Here is a 25,643-nt window from a genome sequence, read left to right as displayed (position 1 = left end):
ATTATCTACCCTGATCAACAACAGCACACTGTGGCTTCAGAATGTACTACAGGATACACTGCAGCAGTTTACCAGATTTACTTTAACAATCCAAAACCCTTACTACCAAGAAGTGCAAAAACAGCAGCAACATGTTAACAACATTCCTGCTCATTCCCCTTCAGGTTATAAACATTCCTGATTTGGACATGTTGCTGAGTTAAAATTTTGGAATTCCTTAACAGCAGTATAGCACCATCACTACAAAGACTACAGTAGTTCAAAGAGAAGGTCCAGCATAACTTTCTATGAACAACTAGGGGTGAGCAAAAACACAGTTTTGCTCTGGCCACCTACATTATGAGAATTAATAGATATTTTTTTATATAATTGAGTGAGAAATGCCATGGGACATGCTAGATGTAAATAGTGGAAAACTGTAATGGTTGTTATCACTACATGGATAGAATGCAAATTTTGAATCCTGATTAAAACAATCTAGAATGTTTAACAGGCTTTTCACATAAATAAGTCAAGCTACCTCATGCATTATTGCTCTCTTGTGGGAGCTCTTGAAACTTAATGATATGAAATGTTGGCTGTGCCATGGCATAATAGGGATGTTAAGACACCTGAGGGAGGGTTAGAATTAACTTCTACATAGCTTCTCCTACTGTATTGTCATAACACATTTTATCCCACTTCATTGGGTTTCTACCAAAATCATAGTGGGCGCTCGCCTGTAGAAATTCTAGGTGGGAACATGAAATTGTTTTTAAAAATTATTAAAAAGTTCCTGGATAAATGCTAACAACTCTCTCCACACTTTCAGTGCGCAAAGTTTGTAGTTAATGTGACCATTATGGTATACCTTCACATGATCACAACTTAAATATACGGTTAACAGAAACAAAAATACCTGGAAAAACTCAGCAGGTCTGACAGCATCTGCGGAGAGGGATACAGTTGACGTTTCGAGTCCGTATGACTATTCATCAGAACTAAAAAATATTTTTTAGTTCTGATGAAGGGTCATACGGACTCGAAACGTCAACTGTATCCCTCTCCGCAGATGCTGTCAGACCTGCTGAGTTTTTCCAGGTATTTTTGTTTTTGTTCTAGATTTCCAGCATCCGCAGAATTTTGCTTTTATCTTAAATATACGGTTGTTGTTTGACCAAATCATTGATGTGGTGCATATGAAAATAGTTTGTGTGCAAGTGCGTATGGACACGAAATAGAAAGAGTTGGCATTTTGAGAGACCTGAAGGAGAGTGAAGTCACCCAACTCAAATTATCCCTCCTCATTCCTGCCCAGTCATTTTAAATTTGTGTCACATCAAACAAGTGATACTTGTTTAAAACAACTTTGTGCAAAGCATGTGCATAAACTTTTACTTCATAACATCATTTTAGGTACTGGGGAAACCTACTTCCTGTTCTTACTTTCTGTAAAATCTGAGCACTTACATTATAGCAAAAAGTTATTTGCTCCTGACATCACAATTTCCAAAATCTAGAGCAAGGCCTTTCAGCTGGTGATATTGTTGAAAGATAACAAAAGCTTTAATGATATTTACTGGTGTTTAATACTTTTGCACTATTTTACTGTTTTAATTGTGTTTTTTGTTCTGCTCTTTGTTCTTTGCTCTTCATGAAGAAACTTGATATGAGCCAATATGAAGTGACTCTGTCAATTTCACTGGCTAGGCCAGCATTTATCGTCCATTCCCTAATTGCTCTTGAGAAGGTGGCGATGAGCCACTTTCTTGATTCGCTGCAACCTTTGTGACTTATTTACAAATCAGACAGGTTATCAGGCCGATAACAGTACTGTTAGATAGGGAGTTTCAGGATTTTGGCCCAGTGATGGTGAAGGAATCATGATATATTTCCAAGTCAGGATGGTCTTTGGGCCTGTAGCCTCTGCTCTATCCAGTTTTCAGTGTTCAGCTGTTTCTAATTTTAAAAAAAATCTTTCATAATATGTGGGTGTTGCTGGCAAGGCCAGCCTTTGATACTCACCCTTAACTGCCCTTGAATTGAACAGCTGGCTAGGCCTTTTCAGAGGGCAGCACCATATTGCTGGGTGTCTGGAGTTACATATAGGCCAGACTGGGTAAGGACAGCAGATTTCCTTCCCCAAAAGGCATTAATGGAACACTCAATGATAGTTCCATGGCTACCATTATTGATGTTCCAGATTTATTAACTGAATTTAAATTCCACCAGCTGCCATGATGGGATTGGAACTCACATCCCCAGAACATTAACCTGATGCCTGAATTACTATTCCAGTGACATTACCACTAGACCACAGCCTCCCCCATCCCATAGAATGAATCGAATTGGCTGAAGACTGGCCAATGGTGGGAACCTCAGGAGGAAGCAGAGACGGATCATCCACTCAGTGGTTGTAAATGCTTTACCCTTTTTGCATTCACATGCTGGGCTTCACCATCATTGAGGATGGGGATGTTCATGGAGCCCTCTCCACCTATCAGTTGTTTAATTGGCCACCACCATGACTGGATGTGGCAGGACAGCAAAACTTTGATCTGATCTGTTGGTTGTGGGATTGTTTAGCTCTGTCCACAGCATGTTGCTTCCAAAGTTTAGCATGGATGTAGTTTTGTGTTGTAGCTTCACCAGGTTGACACCTCATTTTCAGGTATGCCTGGTGATGCTCCTGGTATGCTCTCTTACACTCTTCATTGAACCAGGCTTGATCACCCTGACTTGGTAGTAACAGTAGAGTAAGGGCTTTGCAAGGCCATGAAGCTATAGATTATGGTGGAATACAATTCTGCTGCTGCTGATGGCCCATAGCACCTCATGGAGGCAAAATGATGAGCTGTTAGATCTTTTCTGAATCCATTCTATTTAGCAAGATAATAGTGTCACTCAATACAATGGAGAGCAGTTATAAGTCCACCACTTTGCTCTGGGTTGGAGTTCTCTATATGTCAGAACTGGTAAGGACAGCACATTTCCTTCTCTGAAGGACATTAACGAAGCAGATGGATTTTTACGACAACCTGGTAGTTTCATAGTTACCATTATGGAGACTAGCTTTTGATTCAATAATTAGCTAATTATTTAATTAACTGCATTTAAATTCTCCAGCTGCCATGGTAGCATTTGAAATCTTGGGCTGGATTCCATGGGATGGGGGGAACATATACACTGCTCTGCTCTTGGACGATAACACGATAGTGTCCAGAGTAATTTCAGATAACAATAAATACCTAAACTTATTGGGGGAGGGGAATATTGCACAAAAAATGATAAGCTCTTGTGAAAAAAAGGGATTGGAGCATGACACCTGTCAGCTGTAGCAGTGGATTTGACACACATTTCTGAAACTTGGAGTGCATGGGCCCACTGAACTACCTACTATCAGCTACATGAGGGATCCCCAACCAAGAGCATTATTTAAAGGACCAGACATTCAACTTGCAGGTGATGTGCTTTTCACTTCTGCTGTAGCAAATTTTGTTGTTGTACTGTTACTTGTTTTATAAGTCTGTTAGTGAGCTCAAAGGCAGAGCTCCCAAGTTTGTTGGCATTAACAGAGGTGACTTCGGTGGATGCCCCCCCCCCCCGCCCCACCCCCGCTCATCCCTGCCCCTATCCCCCCACCCTTGGTTGCATACCAAAGGACCTTCTGTTGGTGTGAAAAGCAAAAGGCAGCCAGAGCCAGAAAACTAGTAGGACACCCAAGGCTCTGCTTCAAGGATGCTTGCAAGCGTGACATGAAAGCCTTAAACATCATTATTGCACCTGGGAGTCACCAGCTGGTGAAAGAGGGAAATAGCGACACCCAGTGGGCTGGCATGCACTAGCAGGACAATCAGTGGCTACAGCAGCTTGGCAATAGGTGCTAACAGCGAAAAACAGCAAGGTTAATTGGCAGCTTCATGTGCGGCATTTGTGGCAAAACCTGCCCATCAAGGATTGGCCTTCACAGCCATCAGCAAATGTGCACCAAATGAAGGCACCCCCACTGAAATAGATCGTTTGCTGTGTGTCCATCATCTCTCATGGATGGAAGGATGCCAAAAACAGCAACAATAGTGAGCTTATGCACTACTTTTTTCATTCATGCGATGTGAGTGTTGGTGGAAAGGCCAGCAATTTTGTTTTTTTATTCATTCATGGGATATGAGCATCGCTGGCTGGGCCAGCAGTTATTGCCCATCCCTAGTCGCCCTTGAGAAGGTAGTGGTGAGCTGCCTTCTTGAATCACTGCAGTCCCTGTGGTGCAGGTACACCCACAGTGCTGTTAGGAAGGGAGTTCCAGGATTTTGCCCCAATGACAGTGAAGGAACGGCGATATATTTCCAAGTCAGGATGGTGAGTGACTTGGAGGGGAACTTCCAGGTTGCAGTGTCTCCACATGTCTGCTGCTCCTGTCCTTCTAGATGGCAGTGGTCATGAGCTTAGATGGTGCTGCCTAAGGAGGCTTAGTGAGTTCCTGAATCTTGTAAATGGTACACACTGATGCCACTGTGTGTTGGTAGTGGAAGCAGTGAATGTTTGTGGTATCGGTGCCAATCAAGCAGACTGCTTCGTCCTGCGTGATGTCAAGCTCCTTGAGTGTTGTGGGAGCTTCACTCATTCAGGCAAGTGGAGAATATTCCATCACAATTCTGGCTTGTGCCTTGTAGATAATGGACAGGCTGTGGGGAGTCAGGAGGTGGGTTACTCATCGCATGATTCCTAGCCTCTGACCTGCTCTTGTAGCCACAGTATTTATATGACTAGTTCAGTTCATTTTCTGGTCAATGGTAACTCCCAGGATGTTGATAGTGGGGGATTCAGTGATGGTAATGCCATTGAACGTCAAAGGACGATGGTTAGATTCTCTCTTATTGGAGATGGTCAGTACCTGGCGCTTCTGTGGCATGAATGTTATTTGCCGCTTGTTAGCCCAAGCCTGGATATTGTCCATGTCTTGCTGCATTTGGACATGGACAGCTTGAGTATCTGAGGAGTTGTGAATGGTGCTGAACATTGTGCAATCATCAGTGAACATCCCCAAATCTGACCTTATCATGGAAGAAAGGTCATTGATGAAGTAGCTGAAAATGGTTGGGCCGAGGACACTACCCTGGAACTGAGATGATTGACCTCCAACAACAACAACCATCTTCCTTGTGCTAGGTATGACTCCAAACATTGGAGAGTTTTCCCGCGATTCCCATTGACTCCAGTTTTGCTCGGGCTCCTTTATGCCACACTCGGTCAAATGTTGCCTTGATGTCAAGGGCCGTGACTCTCACCTCTCCTCTGGAGTTCAGCTCTTGTAACCATGTTTGAACCAAGGCTGTAATGAGGTCAGGAGCTGAGTGGCCCTGGCGGAACCCAAACTGAGCATCAGTGAGCAGCTTATTGCTAATCAAGTATTGCTTGATAGCACTGTTGATGACCCCTTCTATCACTTTGAATCAGAAGGTTGTGGGTTCATGTCCCACTCCCGGAAACCAAGAACTGTGACTGTACTCAAAAGAGTTGCAATCTGTGACTGTTGATAACTCGAAAGAGTATCACTTTACTAATGATTGCGAGTAGACTAATGGGGCAGTAACTGGCCAGGTTTGATTTGTCATGCTTTTTGTGTAGAGGACATGCCTGGGCAATTTTCTACATTGCTGGGTAGATACCAGCGTTGTAGCTGTACTGGAACATCTTTACTAGGGGTGTGGCAAGTCTTGGAGCACAAGTCTTCAGTACTATTACCGGAATATTGTCAGGGCCCATAACCTTTGCAGTATCTAGTCCCTTCAGCCGTTTCTTGATATCATGTAGAGTTGGCTAAAGACTGGCATCTGTAATGCTGGTTACCTCTGGAGGAATGCCAATCAGTATGGGGGGGAGACAGTGGTTTAGTGTTAATATCACTGGTTTTGTAATCCAGAGGCCCAGATGAACCTTCTGTGGACATGGGTTCAAATCCCACCATGGCAGCTGGTGGAATTTAGATTCAATTAACAAAATTGGAATTAAAAGCTAGTCTTAGTGACTGTGAAACAATCGTTATAAAAACCCATCTGGTTCACTAATGTCCTCTAGGGAAGAAAATCTGCTGCCCTTATGTGGCCTAGCCTACATGTGACTCCAGACCCACAGCAATGTGGTTGACTCTGAAATGGTCAAGTCATCCACTCAGTTCAAGGGTAATTAGGGATGAGCAACAAATGTTGGCCTTGCCAGCGATGCCCATATCCCATGAAAGAATTTTTTTTAAAAGATGGATCATCCACTCGGCACTTCTGGCTGAAGATTGGAGCAAATGCTTGAGCCTTATCCTTTGCACTGATGTGCTGGACCAGGATTTCCCGGTTGGTGAGCAAGGAGCGGGGCTCACTCGCCAACACGTAAAATGACGCGGGATAACATCGGGCGGAACTCCCGACGTCATCCCACCTCATTTCAATTTTTAGGTGGGTGGGGGCTCAGCAGAATCAGCTGCACACCCACCGACCTGTCAATGGCCATTTGAGGCCGCTGACAAAGTAATTAAAGTACTTAATGGACCTGCCCGTCCAACCTTAAAGTTGGCGGGCAGGCCAGGAGCCCTGGCGGGCATTGGAGAAAGCATGAAACCTCATCCATGGGCAGGAAGAGGTTTCATGTATATTTTTAAATTTTTAATAAAAGTGTTAATGAAAGTGATGGACATGTCCCAACTCATGTGACAGTGTCACATGAGGGGGCATATCAGGGGAATTTTTTTTTTCTATTGTTAACATTTTTAAATTTAGCACCGATCTCCCTGAGGCAGCACTTAGCCTCAGGGAGATGAGTGTGCTCTTTCACACGCATGCGCAAAAGAGCGCATTCTCGGTTTAGGGATTCACCCCCGCCCGCACAGGGAGAGCATAGCGCTTCCTTGCGGACGTCACGCTGGGCGGGCCTTAATTGGCCCGCCTACGTAAAATGGCGGCACACCCCTGAGTGGGGGCACCGATCGGAGGCGCACCTCCCCGGTGGTCCATCTTTTTAAAAAAATTCTTTCATGGGATATGGGCATCGCTGGCAAGGCCAACATTTGTTGCTCATCCCTAATTACCCTTGAACTGAGTGGATGACTTGACCATTTCAGAGTCAACCACATTGCTGTGGGTGGAGTCACATGTAGGCTAGGCCACATAAGGGCAGCAGATTTTCTTCCCTAGAGGACATTAGTGAACCAGATGGGTTTTTATAACAATTGTTTCACAGTCACTAAGACTAGCTTTTAATTCCAATTTTGTTAATGGCTAAAAGATTATCTGTAAGCTTGGAAATTTATTTTGTTACTTAACCTTCCTCCTAGGCTGTGAGTGCACATGGATACTGGGACAAAACTCAGTCTCGGCCCTTCAGTGCTGCAGCTAAACCAATCAACTTGTGAGTAATTCTCTTACTGCCATCTATATTAAATTAAGCCCTTCTACTTCAATTGTCAAACTAATCTCTTGCACATGATTCTAGCAAGTATTTTCAAGAAAATGGCATTTACCTTTTCATATGTATTGGATGTTATGTGTGTTAATAGAATGTATGTACTTAAATTTAACATAATAAATGAGCCCTACTACTGTGGTTAGTTATGTAAGTGAAGAGTGTGATTTTAATGCAATTCTGCAGAAATAACCATGTTGTAATCTTTTACAGTACAAGTCTTTTTCCCAGAATTCATCAAATTCCACTTTATAGGTGAGGCACCTAGTTCCACAATGAGTGAGAGTATTTTCCTGATGGTGTGCTCAAAGTAACATCCTTTTCACTTTTTCTTTGGTAGTGGCTCTGTTGGTGGGAATAATCTAGAGGATGTAGATAACCCTTACACTGAATTTACCCCCTACACTGTACCTCGAACGGAAAAGCCACGACATACAGATACAACTTAGTATGTATGCAAAAATGCCCTATTTAAGTACTAGAAAGGCTGTCTTTACTTAAGTTCTATTGTGTTGTGTTGTGTTTTATTGTTAAATCCTTTAAGCACTAAAAGAGATGCTTAATAATTGCACAGGTATATGCGGGATCCAGCATTTATTTAAGTGATAGTTCTCTTTGATAGTACTAATGTCCTTTGGCGAAGGAAATCTGCTGTCTTCATCTGGTCTGGCCTACATGTGACCTCAGATGCGCAGGAATGTGGTTGACTCTTAAATGCCCTCTGGAATGGCCTAGCAAGCCACTCAGTTGTATTCAACCACTAAAAAACCTATGAAAAGGAATGAAACTGACCGAGGCACCGGAAGGGACAATGGCAAACCCAGCCCTGTTGACCCTCAAAGTCTTCCTTAATAAGATCTGAGGGCTTGTGCCAAAATTGGGAGAGCTGTCTCACAGACTAGTCAAGCAACAGCCTAACATAGTCATATTCATGGAATCATACCTTACAGATCATGTCCTAGACACCACCATCACCATCCCTGGGTATCTCCTGTCCCAACATCAGGACAGATCCAGCAGAGGTGGTGCCACAGTGGTATATAGTCAAGAGGGAGTTGCCCTGGGAGTCTTCAAGATCGACTCCAGCCCCCATGAAGTCTCATGGCATCAGGTCAAACATAGGCAAGGAAACCTCCTGCTGATTACCACATGCCGTCCTCCCTCAGCTGATGAATCAGTACTCCTCCATGTTGAACACCACTTGGAGGAAGCACTGAGGGTGGCAAGGGTGCAGAATGTACTCTGGGTGGGGGACTTCATTGTCCATCACCAAGAGTGGCACAGGAGCACCACCACACACCGAGCTGGCCGAGTCGTAAAGGACATAGCTGCTAGACTAGGTCAGCAGCCAGTGGTGAGGGAACCAACGAGAGGGAAAAACGTACTTGACCTCATCCTCACCAACCCGCCTGTCCATGCATCTGTCTAGGACAGTATCGGTAGGAGTGACCACCACACAATCCTTGTGCAGACGAAGTCTCGCCCTCACATTGAGGATACCCCGCATCGTGTTGTGTGGCACTACCACTGTGTTAATTGGGATTGATTTTGAACAGGTGTAGCAACTCAAGACTGGGGCATCCATCAGGCGCTGTGGGCCATCAACAGCAGGAGAATTGTACTTAAACACAATCTGTAACCTCATGGCCCGGCATATCCCCCACTCTACTATTATCACCAAACCAGGGATCAACCCTGATGCAACAAAGAGTGCAGGAGGGCATGCTAGGAGCAGCACCAAGCATTCCTAAAAATGAGATGTCAACCTGGTGAAGCTATAACACAGGACTACTTGAGTGCCAAACGGCATAAGCAGCAAGTGATAGACAGAGCTAAGCGATCCCACAACCAATGGATCAGATCTAAGATCTGCAGTCCTGCCATATCCAGTTGTGAATGGTGGTGGACAATTAAACAACTGGAGGAGGAGACTCCACAAATATCCCCATCCTCAATGATGGGGGAGCCCAGCACATCAGTGCAACAGATAAGGCTGAAGCATTCACAACAATCTTCAACCGGAAGTGCCGAGCGGATGATCCATCTCGGCCTCCTCTGGAGGTCCCCAGCATCACAGATGCCAGTCTTCAGCCAATTCGATTTGCTCCATGAGATATCAAGAAAAGGGTGGATACTGCAAAGACTATGGGCCCTGGCAATATCCTGGCAATAGTACTGAAGACTTGTGCTCCAGAACTTGCCGTGCCCCTAACCAAGCTGTTCCAGTACAGTTACAACACTGGCATCTACCCGGCTAAGTGGAATATTGCCCAGGTATGTCCTGTACACAAAAAGCAGGACAAATGCAACCCAGCCAATTACAGTTTCCATGGCGGGTGGGCTCTCACTCGCCTGCCCATCGTCACCTTGCTGCTTCATCACATCGGGCATTACATTTAAAGTCCAGCCACAAGTACCACATCTCAGTGCTTCCAGCCCATGACTGCTGCAGGGAAGATGTCCACAAATGGCAAAAGACTGCAGCCTCCAGGTTTAGCAACACATCACTGGAACACATTTGGGATGCCATGGAGGGCCGGTGGGATGTCCTCTACCCCCGCTTTGGCCACAGGAAGGGCAGCAGCGTGACCAACCTGGCTTGGGAGGTGGTGGCAGCAGTGGTCAGTGCCAACACCCTTCAAAAGAGGACAGCCACCCAGTGCTGCAAGAGGATGAATGACCTCCTCCGGTCCGCTAGGTTAAGTCACTCTTCTCATCACTCTCAACTCACACACTCACTGCCAGTTCAAGGGACATCACCATTCACTCTCTCACACTCCCCGTCATTGTCCTCATTCCATCCATGGGACCGCCCACGTATGACAGGCATACTTATCATCTGGCCTGGCAGGTGACCTGCTTACAGTTTCTCCATCTCTAAGCATGCTGCCAGACTGGTACACAACAACAGAAGTATTTAGGTAAGCACTTGAAACGCCATAGTATACAGGGCCATGGGCCAAGTGTTGGAAAATGGGATTAGAATAGACAGGTGCTTGATGGCCAGCACGGACACGATGGGCCAAAGGGCCTGTTTCTGTGCTGTATAACTCTATGACCTGAAGATCGCGCGTGTGCATGATGACTTTGGGACGCTCACCTGACCTCTTCTCACGCTAGTTTACACTTGATTGGGCCGGGTACCCGCCTGCCTGCGAGGCGTAAAATCCTGTCCCTGCCGTGTGGCAGTCAGCCTGTGGAGCTGGAGCTGCTGAGGTCACAGGAGGAGAGGGTTCAGATGGGCCAGACACCCCCGGAGTCACTGGATGGATTGCCCTGAGGTGTGCACCTGTTAATCCTTCTCCCTATGGGTGCCTGAGGGCCCCAGGCTGACTCCTTGAGGAGAAGGGGAAGCTGGAGTGAGATCGAGCTGCCCGGCACCCATCTCACGTACACACTGTTGGAGGCCAGCTATGGCATCAGCGATGGAGTTAAGCCCACGCAGCAGTGCAGGAACGATGTCCTGGACCAAGGTCTCCATAGCGGCCACCATCCTACCAGTGTTGACCTCTGCGTTAGCATGCCAGCACTATCACCTCAGAGTGAAAGCAGACGGACTCCTCTATCATTTACAATCTGAGGAGAGCAGCGGACATCCCTTCCTGATGTTCCCGAGCTTGCCTTTAATAGCTCCAGCAACTGTGACATGACCAACTCCAGAGGCTCATCATCTGCCTCGGACTCAGCAAATTTCTGGCCCCCAGCAGTCCTCCGAGTGCCAGACATCTGGGAAGTCCCTGCCTCTGCCTGCTGTGGATCAGAAAGTGCAATGTGCTCATCAGATTGTGATCCTAAAGCTTTTCTCAAGCTAGGTCCCACCGAAGTGTAAGTCTCTGTGCTGGTGGAGGGTGTGGGTGAGCGCTGTGACGGGAATTCAAGGAGGGTGCCACCAGATTCCTCTTCAGAGGTTTCTTCAGGGCTTAACTGGAGGCCCTGGGTCGTGGACTCTGTCAGCTGTTTCCCAGATGTGCCTGTGAAAGTAAGAGGAGATAATTAGTGCATGGCAGTGGCCTGTGAAAGAGGACACATCACTCACAGCACGTTTTCTGATGGATGTTGCATTGCTGTATCCTCACTTGGTAGAGCAGCGCCGACCTCACCGTTAGCACAGGACTGGTCCAGATCATCACTGGCCAGCTGGATGGCTCTGTTTTCAAAGTCCGTGAGGACCTTGATTTCAGGGATTCCTCCACTGGTCAGCAGCATTGTCAGTGTGAGTAGTGAGAAGTTTTGGAGATAGTTTGCTGATGGTTGCTGATGAGTGACAGCTTCATCTTAGTTCTGAGCTTCATTCATAGCATTTCCAGGCTTTATTTCAGGACCCATTGGTGTATGCAAGGGCCCTGGAGGATTTTCACCATGTGGACCTTTCCAGATATCAGACAGCCTTCTGTAAACCTGGCAATGGGGATTGTGGCCTCCGCTGGAGGCACCTCCTCTGAGGAGGAAAACAGGGCCCGAAGGGAGAGGAGGCCAGGTGTCCCAATGCAGTTTCCAGGAGAACGACGTGTGGGAGGAGAGGTACAGGCACAAGTGGCGCAGGGTCAGCAGCAAGTCCAAGGTGGAAGGGCCCACAGAAGATGCCACTATCCTGCTGCCAGGGTTTACAGGCGGCGATGCAGCTACCTCAATATGTCCGAGGTGCAATGCCCAAGGAGGCTCCGCCTCTCCAGGGAGACCATAATCTCCATTTGTCAGAGGATTGGGCCTGAGATCAGCTCCAACTGTGTGGGTAGACACCCCATGCCAGTGGCTCTGAAGGTCCCAGTGGTCCTCAACTTCTATGCCTCTGACTCTTTCCAGGGGTCAGTGGGGGACCTGTGTGGAGTCTCTCAATCAGCTGTCCACAGTTGGGTCAAACTGGTGACAGAAGCTCTGTTCAGGCGGGTAATGACATTTATTCATTTCCATATGGATGAGGCCAGCCAGGCAGAGCGAGCCAAAGGGTTTGTAGCAATTGCTGAATTCCCCCATGTCCAGGGTGCAATAGGCTGTACACATGTGGCTATCAAGGCGCCAGTAGGTGAGCCCGGTGCCTTCGTCAACAGGAAGGGCTTCCACTTCATGAACGTGCAGATAGTGTGTGACCACAGGATGCAGATTTTACAAGTCTGCGCAAGGTACCCAGGCAGCTTCCATGACATTTACATCCTGAGATACTCCCAGGTGCCGAGGCCCTTCAGTGCTCCAGCCCGACTGGATGAATGGCTGCTGGGTGACAAGGGCTATCCATTGAAAGGGGGCTTATGATGCCTCTCCGCCACCCAAGAACAGAAGCAAAGCAGCATTATAATAGGAGTCATGCCTCCACAAGGGCGGTGATAGAGAGGACCATAGGTCTTCTGAAGTTGCGCTTCCGACACCTGGACCATACAATACCCCCAGAGCGGGTGTCACTGATAGTGATTTCATGCTGTACTCTCCACAATCTGGCACGGGCAAGGGGGGGACCCACTGGAGGAAGAGGATCTTGACACAGCTCCACAGGCCACAGATGATGAATCCAATAGTGAGTCAGAAGAGCAGCATGATGAGAAGAATGCTGAGGGCGTGGAGGCAGACCTCTGTACCCTCCAGGGAGGCAGGGACACCAGTTGATCCAACGCTCCTTCAGGCTGCCAAAGATCAACTTCTACCTCACGCCAGGGTTGCCGCCTCCATGCCGGATGTCTGAAATGACCCTTTCATTTGCACCCAAAGTCCAGTCAATGCCTGAACAATAAAGTATCCAGCCACTCACATCCAGCATTAGATACTGGCCTTCCGTGCACCAAAGAATAAAAAGGTGAAGCATACTCAGGCCATTACGCAAAAACAAAATTTATGTCATTTTCACAATCCAAACAAATTGATATAACCTCGCTGGCAGTGACAATGGAGGCAGCCTGCTGACTCTTGTTGGCCTTGATGACCTTGGCAGTCATCCTCTGGTCAGTGGAGTCTGTGCTGGCCCTGTCTGGGAGGGAGCGGTCAGTTCCACAGCTGGCATCTCCCCAGTCATCGCAGCCTCATCAGATGCCACGATCATTGGCAGAGGGGCAGAGGAGCTGCTGCCGTCATCCAGAGCGCCCTGAGAGGAGCCCGCAGAGACAACAAGCAGCTCATGCACCAACGTGAGGTTGCTGTGGACCTCCCTGCTCACCATTGATGGACAGGCACCTAGCTGGGATTCCACTGGGTGCCTCGTCCATCTGGCACACTGGCACTAACCACCTGAGGTCGTTGCCTATGTGAGGGCTTGCAGGTCTGAGCACAACCCCAGGAACCCCTGATTCTGCCCCTGGAGCTGCCTCTCCATGAGAGTCGCCACTCTCTCAAGGGAAGAGGCAGTGCACTCGGCCATGAAGGGTCACCGCAGTGCTTATTTTCTGCATGGCTCCTCCACAACGAAGACTATGGCATGCATACCCTCATGGATCTCCACTAGATCCTCCTGCACATCCCGCTGGATATCCAGCATCTGCCGCCTAATGGGTGACTCCAGAGGCTCATCATCTGCCTTCAACTCAGCATCATCCTGGTCTCCAGCAGTCCTCCAACTGCTGGCACCTTGGGTACTCTCTGCCTCTGCCTGCTCTTCAAGCAAGTGTGAGGTGCCCTCACTGCTGGGTTCTGATATTCTAGCCAAACATCCAACGCCCACCAAGGTGCTGGTATCTGCGCCGGTGCCTGGTTCAGAGAGCGGTTGTGACACAGGTACTTCTGAAGCCTGGCAGTCCTCTGGCGTAAGGGTGGCTCTTCGGGGTCCTGAATTTGGGTGCATGCTGGCAAATCTAAGGGAGAACAATGACATGTCATTAGTTTAAGTCATCACACAGTCAGTGTGCATGCAGGTGAGACCATGGAGATCTGCCTCATGGTGCCATCGTCTTTCGATGACCAATGGGGACTCCAGTTTTGAGGCTCCCATCAATGATGAGACTACACAAGAATGTTTGCGCCACCTGACACTCTCACCTCTGTGCACTGCACTCTTACCTTCATCTGACACCCCAGCCTCTCCACGACTGGCTGACTGAGGTGCGTGGTGCCTCTCTGGCTCCAAGGCATCCTGCTCAAATATTGTAAGGATTAGGAGGTTTGGGGTCCTCCGCCTGTCCGTGACCTCTCAATGTTGTTATGGCTCACCTTCTCCTGAAAGGACAGAGGAGCATTGATTAGTCCACTCTCTACCTTCAACGTCATTGCAGCCTGGCCAACCCCACCTGAGGAACGCCTTGCAGGGCACATCTGAGTTGTGGCCCTCGAGCCGCAAGGTACTCGGTCCAAACAGCCAGGGCTCACCCTCTTGGCCAGCTCCAGCGTCATTGCCAGTTGGCACTCAGACTCTAACATCCCTGAGCTCCATGGCGGGATGGCCAGACCTTAACACTTCAACACACTGACCCATGCCAACACAGTACTGACCCTTGTCGAGCGCAGCAGGTCATTAAACCTTTTGCCACACTGCACCCATGTGCGCTGCACAAAGTCGTGGCTGCTGACCTGGGCTGCCGCCTCCTCCCAAACCTTTTACGTCAGGTGAAGTGGCGGGACGAGGGTGTACCCCCTGGCAGCTACCTCCTCCAGGAGGACTGCGAGGCACTCGTCCAAAAACCAGGGGGCCAAGTGCCCACCCAAACTGTCCTCCCACCTGGCGTCTCCAGCTGCAGTTGAGGCCATAGCTTCAACCTTCAGCATGCAGAAGATATGTTCTTCAAGGAGCTGCTTGTGCCATTTTTAAACCTTCCGCCAGGCCAGTATTGGACCTGGTGCCCGACAGGTCCCCGCCCCTATCCGATCCTTCCCGACCATTGGGAAGACGCATTTCACACCGGCCGGATCTTAATTGGTCAGCCAGTGTGAAATCTCCATTGGGGGCCGATCGCAGGCAGGGGCCCGTTTCCCGACCGGCCCCGGTCCCGCCAATCACGCGCACCCACCAAGGATAAAATTCAGGTCCAGGAACCCGAAAGCAGGCCGGGGCCTTCTCGGTCTCGGCCCTCCAGAGGACGCCCGCCAAGGTCATCGCAGACAGGGCGTCGCAGTCAGCAGGCTGCCTCCACCTCCACTGTGGACGTCCGGGGAGCACCAAGACGTAGCGGCAGGGTTAGGAAAGTTAAGAAGAATTAGTCGCACAGCCTGGGAACAGGTGTTAATCACTTGTACATACTGTTCACTATTGTCAATAAACTCCCAAGAATGTCTCCCTGCCTATGGCTCCTTGTTCTGATGAGCAGTGTTCTTGTCACTCAGATGTGAAACCTTTATGCACAAGATAAAGGTAGGTGTCTCAGTCCAGGGCCTCTTCCCTGTGCTTTATGCAGCCTTCAGACCAAAGTGATGGCCTGGCCTCACACTCTTGGACACGTTACTGATGCCTGCACATCAACGCTTCTTTTCAATGCTGCCAGAATGTCATGGACAGGTGTCACCGAGTTCCGCCATTCTCTCTGTGTACTCTCAGCACCTTTAAGGTGGGGCTGGCCCCCATCTTTTCAGCATCTGTGACCAGTGATGCTGTGCTCCTGAAGGGCTCAGGTAATGAAGGTGGACAAAGGATCAGATGCTTCTAAAGTTTCATGGCTGCGTCTCTATGATATGACCTTGATCACAGAGCACAAGTGAGCTACCATCGGCCAGACAGGAGTCAGACATCATCAGAGGCTATGTGAAGATCTATGGAGTGTCCTCACTGCATCTCGTCATCATCCTCCTGCGATCAAGCGACTATTAGGGCCTCCACTGTGCCTCTGTGACAGGAGCATTCTCACACAGGCTATGCGCACTGCCATAAGCCAGGCTGGAGTCAAACATTCATAAATGCAACGTGAGGATCTATGGGGTCTCCTCACTGCATGTCATCATCCACAAATCTAACTATGAGGGCCTCCCGAGTGCACCTGCCTCACCTAGACAGTGCAAGGGCCTCACCCTGTCATCGTGCCTTCGAGGACCTCCTCACCCTCATCCCCGTCGACGTCCTTATCATCAGAGGAGACCACCAGCTCCTGTATCTCCTCCTCAGTCAGCTCCTCTCCCTGTTGCGGTGCCAGGCTGTAAAGGGCACAGCAGACATTGTCGACGCGTGACACCCTCTGCGGACTGTATTGCAGGACTCCACCAGATCAGACCAGGCACTGGAACCTAATTTTCAGCATCCCAATGGTTTGCTCCACCAAGTTGTGAGTTGCAGCATAAGCCTCATTAGAGTGTTGCTTGGCTGCAGTCTGAGGCCACCACACGAATGTCATCAACCACGACCTCTGTGGGTAGCCCTTGTCCCTGAGGAACCATCCCTGCAGCTTCTGTGGACCCCCGAAGACTTCAGGGATCTGTGACCGACTGAGGATGTAGGAGTCGTGGACACTCCTGGAAACCGTGCGCACACCTGCAGGATGTGTTTCTGGTGGTCGCACACCAGCTGCACATTCAGCGAATGAAAGCCCTTGTGGTTGATGTAATTCACCATGTGTTGCGATGGAGATCTGAGCACTACATGAGTGCAATCAATCACAACCTGCACCTGTGGAAACCTGAGGTCTGGGCAAATCCAATTGCTCTCGCATTCTAGCTGTTCTGGTCCCGGGCGAAATGCACAAAGTTGTGTGCCCTCGCGAAGATGGCATCCATGATCTCATGGATGCATTTGTGGGTGGAGGCTTGTGAGATACCACAGAGGTCACCTGTGGCATAGAAATTGAGCGCCGTGGTCACTTTCACAACCAATGGCGTTGGATGCCCCTCAAGACCCCGCGGTGCCAAATTCTGCAGCAGGTGGCAGATGTGACCAACCAGTTCCCTAGACACGCGCAGTCTTTGGTGACACTGGTTCTCTGTCATCTGCAGGAATAAAAGGCGGCATCTATAGACCCTGGGTGTTGCTAGGCGCCGACCAGCGATGGCTCGCCCTGGCTCTTCAGAGGCGTGTATTGGAATCCCAGCTGCACCTTCTTCCAGAGGGTGCTGCTCCTCCCTCTGCGCAGCCAAGAACCTCAGTCGCACCCTCCTCTGTCATCTTCACTTTCAGTAGGCCATTAGGCATACAGCTAATTCATCAGGCTCCAGGCTCCATACGCCTGATGTACTCCTGCAGGATGAAAGAGAAAAACATGTGGTTAGTACGTGTGTACAAAGAACCTGTCCTGGTTAAGTTGGAAGACCCCTTAATGCTTCCCAGAGAGTGCTGGAACCACTTGGATAGCCAGAGATTAGTGCGCTGCTTGGCTTCCCTAGTCCTCACCCACCTCCGCCCCAGTCCACCCGACCGATTGGCTGCAGCTTTGCCCACTGGACTGCATGCTGTGCTTTCAGCTCAGGCGCAGGCATTCTCCTAACCCGCACTGCAAGGCTGCACTGTTAGCTTGAACCAAGGGGGAGACTCGTCCAAACCGGTGTGAGCACCTCCAGTAGTGACTGCTCCTTTAGCAAGGAGATTGAACAACATGCCCAGTCATCCAATTATTCTGCAGTCCACTAAAACACTCATGACTTTTCAGTCTGTGCCAGTGAAAAGCCCTAGAGCACTTGGTGGCACTTTGATGCCTTTGCGTTGCTTGAGTGGGCAGATAAGCTAGAGGCCTGACTCCAATCATATCAATGTGGCTGTGCTTGAGCTGTCTGAGTTGCAGAGGAAGAGTCACTTCATACAAGGTTTACCTAACGTGTGGCCACTTTCCTCACCAACCCCGCCTCCCCTCCAAATGCTTGTGCACTATATTCAACTGCAAGGTAGCCTTTGGCCCCCCCCCACAAGTCATCTCAAGCACAAGGCAGTCCAATAGGCAACCCTGGTGAACGCTGCACATCGTTGCTGTATACTCACCTCCCAGTTCCCCTCAAAGTGCAGCCCGCCAAGCGCACGCCTTTTATGTGCTGTTGGGAAACGTCAGCGTTCTTTCTCACCGGCGTGGACAGACAATCCAGCGGGGGGGTGATACTAGCGGGCTGGCTGAATAACAATATGCAGATGTACTACAATGAGGTCCTGACGTCTGATAGCGGAAAACGTGGCCCGCTGTCTCGGCGGGCTGAGGGGACAATTGCAAACGGGTTTCACACCGTCGTAAAACTGATCACGTCATATTGTCCGCTCACGCCACTGAACACGTCTGGCGTCGGCGGACACGGAGGATCCCGGCTGATTACAGCCTTGGTTCAAACATGGACAAAGGAGCTGAATTGCTGAGGTGAGGTGAGAGTGACTGCCCTCGGTTTGACCGAGTGTGGCATCAAGGAAAACTGGAGTCAATGGAAATCAGGGGGAAAACTCTCCGCTTGTTGAAATCATACCTAGCACAAAGGAAGATGGCTGTGATTGTTGGAGGTCAAGCATCTCAGTTTGAGGATATCACTGCAGGAGTTCCTCAGGGTAGTGTCCTAGGCCTAGGCCTTCAGTTATTTCATCAATGGCCTTCCTTCTATCATAAGGTCAGACATGGGGATGTTCGCTGATGATTGTACAATGTTCAGCATCATTCGCAACTCCTCAGATACTGAAGAAGTCCATGTGTAAATGCAGCAAGACCTGGACAATATCCAGGCTTGGGCTGACAAGTGGCAAGTAACATTCACGCCACACAAGTGCCAGGTAATGACCATCTACAGTGAGAGAGCCTAACCATCGTCGTTGACATTCAGTGACATTACCATCGCTGAATCCTCCACAATCAACATCCTGGGAGTTACCATTGACCAGAAACTGAACTGAACTAGCCACATAAATACTGTGACTACAGGAGCAGGTCAGAGGCTAGGAATCCTGCGGTGAGTAACTCACCTCCTGACTCCCCAAAGTCTGTCCACATCTACAAGTCACAAGTCGGGAGTGTGATGGAATACTCTTCACTTGCCTGGATGAGTGCAGCTCCTACAACACTCAAGAAGCTTGACGCCATCTAGGACAAAGCAGCCCACTTGATTGGCACTTTTACCACAACATTCACTCCCTCCACCACTGACGCACATTAGCAGCAGTGCATACCACCTACAAGATGCACTGCAGGAATTCACCAAGGCTCCTTAGACAGCACCTTCCAAACCCATGACCACCACCATCTAGAAGGACAAGGACAGCAGATAGATGGGAACACCACCACCTGGATGTTCCCCAAGTCATTCACCATCCTGACTTGGAAATATATCACCATTCCTTCGCTGTTGCTGGGTCAAAATCGTAGAACTCCCTCCCTAACAGCACTGTGGGTGTACCTACACCACACAGACTGCAGCAGTTCAAGGAAGCAGCTTACTGCCACCTTCTCAAGGGGACTTAGGAATGGGCAATAAATGCTGGTCTAGGCAGTGACACGCACATCCCGTTAATGAATAAGAAAAAGGCTATAATTTAGGATATTAAAGCTTTTAATGAAATAATTAGAAAAATTTGAAGAGCAAAACTGCAGAGATTATGGGTGGGTTTTTCTGCTCCCTCCCACGACAGGCATCATGGCGGACGGGAGCGCAAAGTATTACGGGATTGATAAAATCAGTTTCCTGTCAGCGTTAAAACAGGTTGCAATGGCCTGCTCCAGTTCTCAGTGACGCACGCGTTTCCCACCGCACCATGTCGGGGATCACCATTTAAATATATTTGAATGTAATGAATGCTCATTATAACCAATGCTCGCCAGGGTCGCCCTCCACACTGGTGCCTAATTAGACCGGCATGTTTCACAATCGCATATAAGCAACGTGTACCTGGCCACCTGCACTTCGCTTGTGACTTCGAGATTTGGTTCGCCTACCTTGCATCGCGCAGCGCTTGTGGCACCTTGGACTCCGTGCCAGGCTTTGCAGGCAACACCACACCACTTTCAGGGGGTTTTCAGAGGCACTGCTCTACATAGCAGACCAGCGGTAAGCAGGGGTGGGCTGTAATGTGCTGCAAGGCGAGGGCTCAATGGGGGGTGGGAGGGAGACTGGGGAAGGTTGCACTCAGACATTTGACTGCGGCAGGGGGTGGGTGCAGGGGGGAAACATCCTCTGGGCCACAACAGGGAGAGAATCTCTTACAGAAGGACATAAGTGAGTTGGGGTCAGAACGGGAGGATCACAGAGCGAAGAAGTACTTCAGTTTACTTTGCGGAGCTTGTAGTGATGCCGAAAGGTGGCACTTGTGCCAAGGCAGCTAAGGACATTCCGCAGAAGTTACTCCATTTTGAGATCACTCAGGCCTCTGTTTCATCTTCATCTCTATCACATTGATATCCGGCATTCTCAGTTAGGGATGTGGACCTGCATTTAGCCGGATCTTTCGATCGAGGTGGAGCACCTCAAGATGACTATGTTCACGCACTTGCCTGCCAGACATTAAAATGCTTCCTCTTGAACGCAAACAATCTCCCCTAACGGCCAGCCCTATCCCTTGCAAACTCAAAAACGCAAACACACCATGGGGCCCTCAAGCTGACATAGTTTTGACAATGAAGAGCACACGTCAGCTTCAGTACATCCTCGTTTCTAGCCCATTGCTGCCCTTATTGTCTTCCAATCAAGCTAACATATGCACATCATTCACATGCTCAAAGGCTTCATTGACTACTACACATTACCATTTGGATTTATTATCACTGACCTCGGTAGGTGTTTAGGTGAGGGGATGCTAAGCAGAACATAGTGCTGCACCACTACATTGTGACGAGACACTTGTGGGCACAAAACAGACAACTACAAGGTGGGAAACAAATGCTCAATGTTGTAGCTTTGAGCACCAGGACAATAATGTGACTATGATGGGCAGATATGCGGCACATTGAGGTGGGAAGGCGCTCACACATATTGGTGAGCTTGGCAGGTGTACACTCAGAGAGCCATCAATGCGCAAGGCAGAAAGGAGAGGGCACGAGCTCTGAGAATGGGCTCAGAGAATGAAACCTGCCAGATGACAGAGACTACATGGAGTTCCAGGGACTATTCCCCTTCTTCAGGCATTTCCACATCTATTCTTCTACAGTACACCTTCACCTTTCAAGTATGCAGACGCATCAAGTAAATGCCTCAGCCTCAATCTTGCACAGCCAATAATGAACAAGACATGACCCAGCATAGCATGTGAATGAGGTGCCTTCCTCAAGGACAATTTACATTGAGGGTGAGGCATCACTGAAGTTAGAAATGATCTGAGAACAGACACATTGTGGTGAGATGATGGACGCAACATCGAACTGAGGCACATGATGGTGCCACCTGCGATAAGTGAAGGGAGAGACCATGGTGTCACACCTGATTGACTACAGCACAGCTCAACATAAAGAGATGTGAAATGGGTGCCATTCTATTTACAGTGGTGAGAGGTATATACATGTGGTGGACACCCGTGCCATCGTTGTGCTTCTAATATTTCTTGGTCTTCTTAACCCTATGGCTATGTCTTAGCGCATCTCCGACATCCACAGCGGTGATGGAGGCAGCCTGCTGACTGCTATGCCCTGTTGTCTGTGATGACTCTAGCGGGCGTTCTCTGGAGGGTGAGACCTAGAGGGCCCCGGCCTGCTTTGGGTCTCCTGCTATAGGGCAGGTACACGCTCCTTGGCCTGTGGAACTGGAGGTGGTGGAGCCACAGGAAGGGGGGATTGGGATCGGCTGGACACTCCTGGAGACATCTGTGTGGATGGCCCCAGGGCATCCAGCTGCTGGTCCTCCTCCCTAAGGGTGCCTGAGGGCCCCTGGGTGACTCATTGGGGAGAAGGGGCAGCTGAAGTGAAATCGAGGTGCCCTGGACCCCTCTTGCGTAGCCACTGCTGGATGCCACCAATGCCTAGAGCAATGGAGTGCAACTCCTGCAGCAGCACAGGCACTATGTCCTGGACCAAAGTCTCTATGCAGCCGCCATCCAACCTTGGAGCGCTGGCATGCTGGTGCTATAACAGACTGAACGCAGATAGACCATTGTATGTTGAAATCTGTGCATGCAGCTGACAACCCTGCCTGATATTCCCCTGACTGTCGTTGCCGCTCCACCAAAGTAGTTAGGACTGAGCCCTGAGGCTTGTCACCTCACTGGATTCAACAGAATCCTGGCCTCCAGCAGTCCTCCAAGTGCCAGCAAATTTGGATGTCCCTGCCTCCACCTGCTTTGAGCCAGATTGTGTACTGTGCTCACCAGTTTGTGACCCCAAGCCTGCTCTAGAACTAGGTCCCACCGAGGTGTGTGTCTCTGCATTGGTGGAGGGTGTGGGTGAGCGCTGTGATGGGTCTTCTCCACAACTTTGTTCAGTATCCTCATCTGAGATGTCCTCAGGGCTTGAGACGAGGGGTTGGCTCGTGGTCTCTCTGAGGGGCTTTTCAAAGTTGTCTATGAGAGAGAAAATTAGTGCAAGACAGGCAACTCGAAGACAGGCCAATGGACTCACAGAATCGTTGTCTGAGGGATCAGCTGGTGCAGGATCCACACTTAGGTGTGTGCCGCCAATCTTACCATCACCACGTGAACTGTTCCAGTCCATTCTGGCCAACTCAATAGCTCGTTCCTCAAAGGGAGTGAGGGACATTATTTCAGCTATGCCACCACCGGTCTAGGGCCTCTCCCCCCTATTGTGGGTGAGCTTGTCCTGCATTAAGACAGAGGGTGAGAGTGTGAGCAGGATGCATGCCAAGGCAGAGAATAAGGATGCCTGCTTTGTGTGGGTGGTGAGTGGATGAGGACGCGAGCTACACAGGATATGAGTATGGATGGAGATGTGTGTGTGAGAGAGTGAGTGATGCCATCCCTTGACCTGGCAGTGTGTGAGATCCCTGCGGAGTGTCATCCTGCGAATGTCTGATGGTCTTGTGAGTGTTTGCGTTGAGAGTGCTGAGCTGGTTGACTTAGCCTGGTGGAATGGTCTTTCTGCACTGGATGGCTGATGTCTTCTGTGCGGCATTGGCCACCGCCTCCCAAGCTGCAGTTGATACGTTTGTGGACCTCCTCTGGCCAAGTGTAGAGGGCCTCCTGGCAGACCTCCATGGCATCCAGAAGTGACCCAGCAAGGCGCCACTGAGCTTGCGTGAAGCATGTTTCTTCCCTTTGAGGCCATCTCAATTCTGTAGCAGTCCTGGGCTACAGACATTCAGAAAGCTGTGCACGCGTGCGGTTTAAATATGGTGCCCGGAGTGATGATTCACTGAGGTCTCGGCAGGGCGGGCATATCAGAAGCCGCTTGCCCACGATACGACATGTTTCCTGCTGATGCATATTTATTGAGGTGGGAAGCCTTTGCGCCCAGCGGGAAAAATGCCGTTTTTCCTGCCCACCACGGCACTTAGTGCACAGGGGGGAAAACTCCACCTTATAACTTTAGATTATGAAGTAGTAGCTGGAATTCTAGTGTTTATTGCAATTGTTTCCTTCATATTTGCTGAAGAATCATACTTAAATGTTTTACAAATTTGCTGAATTTTTAAATTTAAAGAAATACACTGTAACTTCTCCAGTCCAGAATGCTTGGGACCAAGTCTTTTCTGGATTTTGGAGTTTCCTGGATTATGGATTAATTTTAGAATGCCTAACAAGTGTGGGAACCAGAAAACACCATAGATATAAATATTTACTTGAAACATAAAACAGTGCTAAAACATTACAAAGCCATAATTTTTTTTCTCATCCAAAAACTGTATCTTCCATGTTTCCACTCCCAAAGTACTGTGCTAAAATGATGCTGTGACATCGAGGGAACGCTTGGGTCTGCTCAAAACATTTCTGTACAACTGGTGTTTCTGAACAATAGTTTTCCAAACTGGAGAGGTTACAGTGTACTTCCATAAGCTTCATTTGTATGAGCTTCATTTGATTTTGTTTCAGTTTATTCCTCCAGCAGAAATGCTATTTATTGTCTATATTATTTTCCTTTCTTCAGTTGCCCAAATATACCTGGTTATACAGGTAAAAGACAATGGACTGGCACGGAAACTAATACATCTAACTTTTCAAGACTGTTCCATCCACCTCCAGAACGAGTATGTGGGTAAGTAGTTAACTTCACTGATTCTATTCATCATTTACATAGAACAAATGATGCAGCACCAGGAGTGCAACAAAAATAATGAAATGAGCTGGCTTTACAATATAATGCGGCACACTGTGTTGAACTTGTATAACCATGATTGATCAACCAATTTAAAGATTTTTGTGGAGCTCCATATGCATTGAGAGCACCAGAGGGTTGGGGACCAGAATTTTGGGCCCAGCTGCTGTTGAAGAGCTTCTCACTGCCTTGAAAAGTACCATCACTTTTTAAATAGCAACATGTCCCATCCCCTTAACATGTAAATGTTAAGTATGTTACACATACTGTAACTAAAGCTAACCTTAAAATCCAAACTGCTATAGCCTTTAAGTGGTATACTGGGTCTCTGCATGCACATACAAAATGTGTGTTTCACTACAAGTTAGGCTTCCAAAGACCAACAGCACCATCTGCTGATGGAAAAGTGGAATTTAATTTATACAAGGTTTTTTTTAGAGATATTAAAGGCTTTGGCACCTTAATGTTCCACCATGAATGGTTGATTTAACTTGAATTAATTTAAATCATACCCATCTTAAGAATCCAACCTCACTGAAAATACTAATTTTTTTAAAATGACATAACAATCCTACCTAAATGTTATTTTAAGACATGTCAGTTTTTAGACTTATTTTCTATGGTTGGTGCTTGCTGCAAGAAGTGTAAATGCAAGCCCGAATCACCAAAATGCGCACTGTCAAACATTCTGAAAAAAATTAATCAGTAGACATTCATAGAAATATGCATTTTTTTTCCTTTTTATTTGTCCTTGGCCTGCAAAAGTTCCTGGCTTACAGAGCAAGTACTAATAAATACTAGTAAAATGCAGGGAGAAGGATTAACATGAAGTACAAAAGTTCATAAAAATCATATTGTAACCTTTTTTTCTTCCAGAATTCCACATGGCTCTGAAAAGCAGTCAAAATATAGGCATCAATCACCCTTTTCTAAGATGATCACAACAATTTCACCTTACAACCCCTTTAATACGAAAACATCCAAAGCAATTATTTTATAAGTAAATAAATATAATTATATTTGCATGTGAGACCTGTGTGAAAACTATGATTGCATGTGGATTTTGTTGTTTTTAAGTCTAGATTATGAAATTAATCTTTTTATTAAAGCTGCTTTCTCAGTACCATCAATTTTCTCCCCATTTCCCCTGAAGGCAAGTGACTTCTGCCAGGTTATAGACAGTGGACATTCGGCAGATTATTCAATAATTGGAGACGTCACATCTGATCCATA

The 25,643-nt window shown here is 48.2% G+C and overlaps 1 protein-coding gene across 1 annotated transcript in view; it reads left to right on the top strand.

The window, feature by feature from the left end:
• The window catches only part of spmip7 (sperm microtubule inner protein 7), an 86,916-nt gene extending 61,477 nt beyond the window's left edge, over positions 1-25,439 (top strand). Inside the window, exons 5-9 of the mRNA XM_078534923.1 lie at positions 7,301-7,374; positions 7,642-7,683; positions 7,769-7,876; positions 24,243-24,350; positions 25,287-25,439. Of these exons, the coding sequence (XP_078391049.1) occupies positions 7,301-7,374; positions 7,642-7,683; positions 7,769-7,876; positions 24,243-24,350; positions 25,287-25,410 (456 nt within the window). The 3' untranslated portion in view covers positions 25,411-25,439. The remainder of the gene's footprint in view (positions 1-7,300; positions 7,375-7,641; positions 7,684-7,768; positions 7,877-24,242; positions 24,351-25,286) is intronic.
• Positions 25,440-25,643: the final 204 nt, after the last annotated feature.

Source organism: Cetorhinus maximus, chromosome 3 (assembly GCF_964194155.1).
Source record: "Cetorhinus maximus chromosome 3, sCetMax3.hap1.1, whole genome shotgun sequence".
Taxonomy (NCBI): Eukaryota; Metazoa; Chordata; class Chondrichthyes; order Lamniformes; family Cetorhinidae; genus Cetorhinus; species Cetorhinus maximus.
This window is presented reverse-complemented; position numbering and strand designations above follow the sequence as displayed.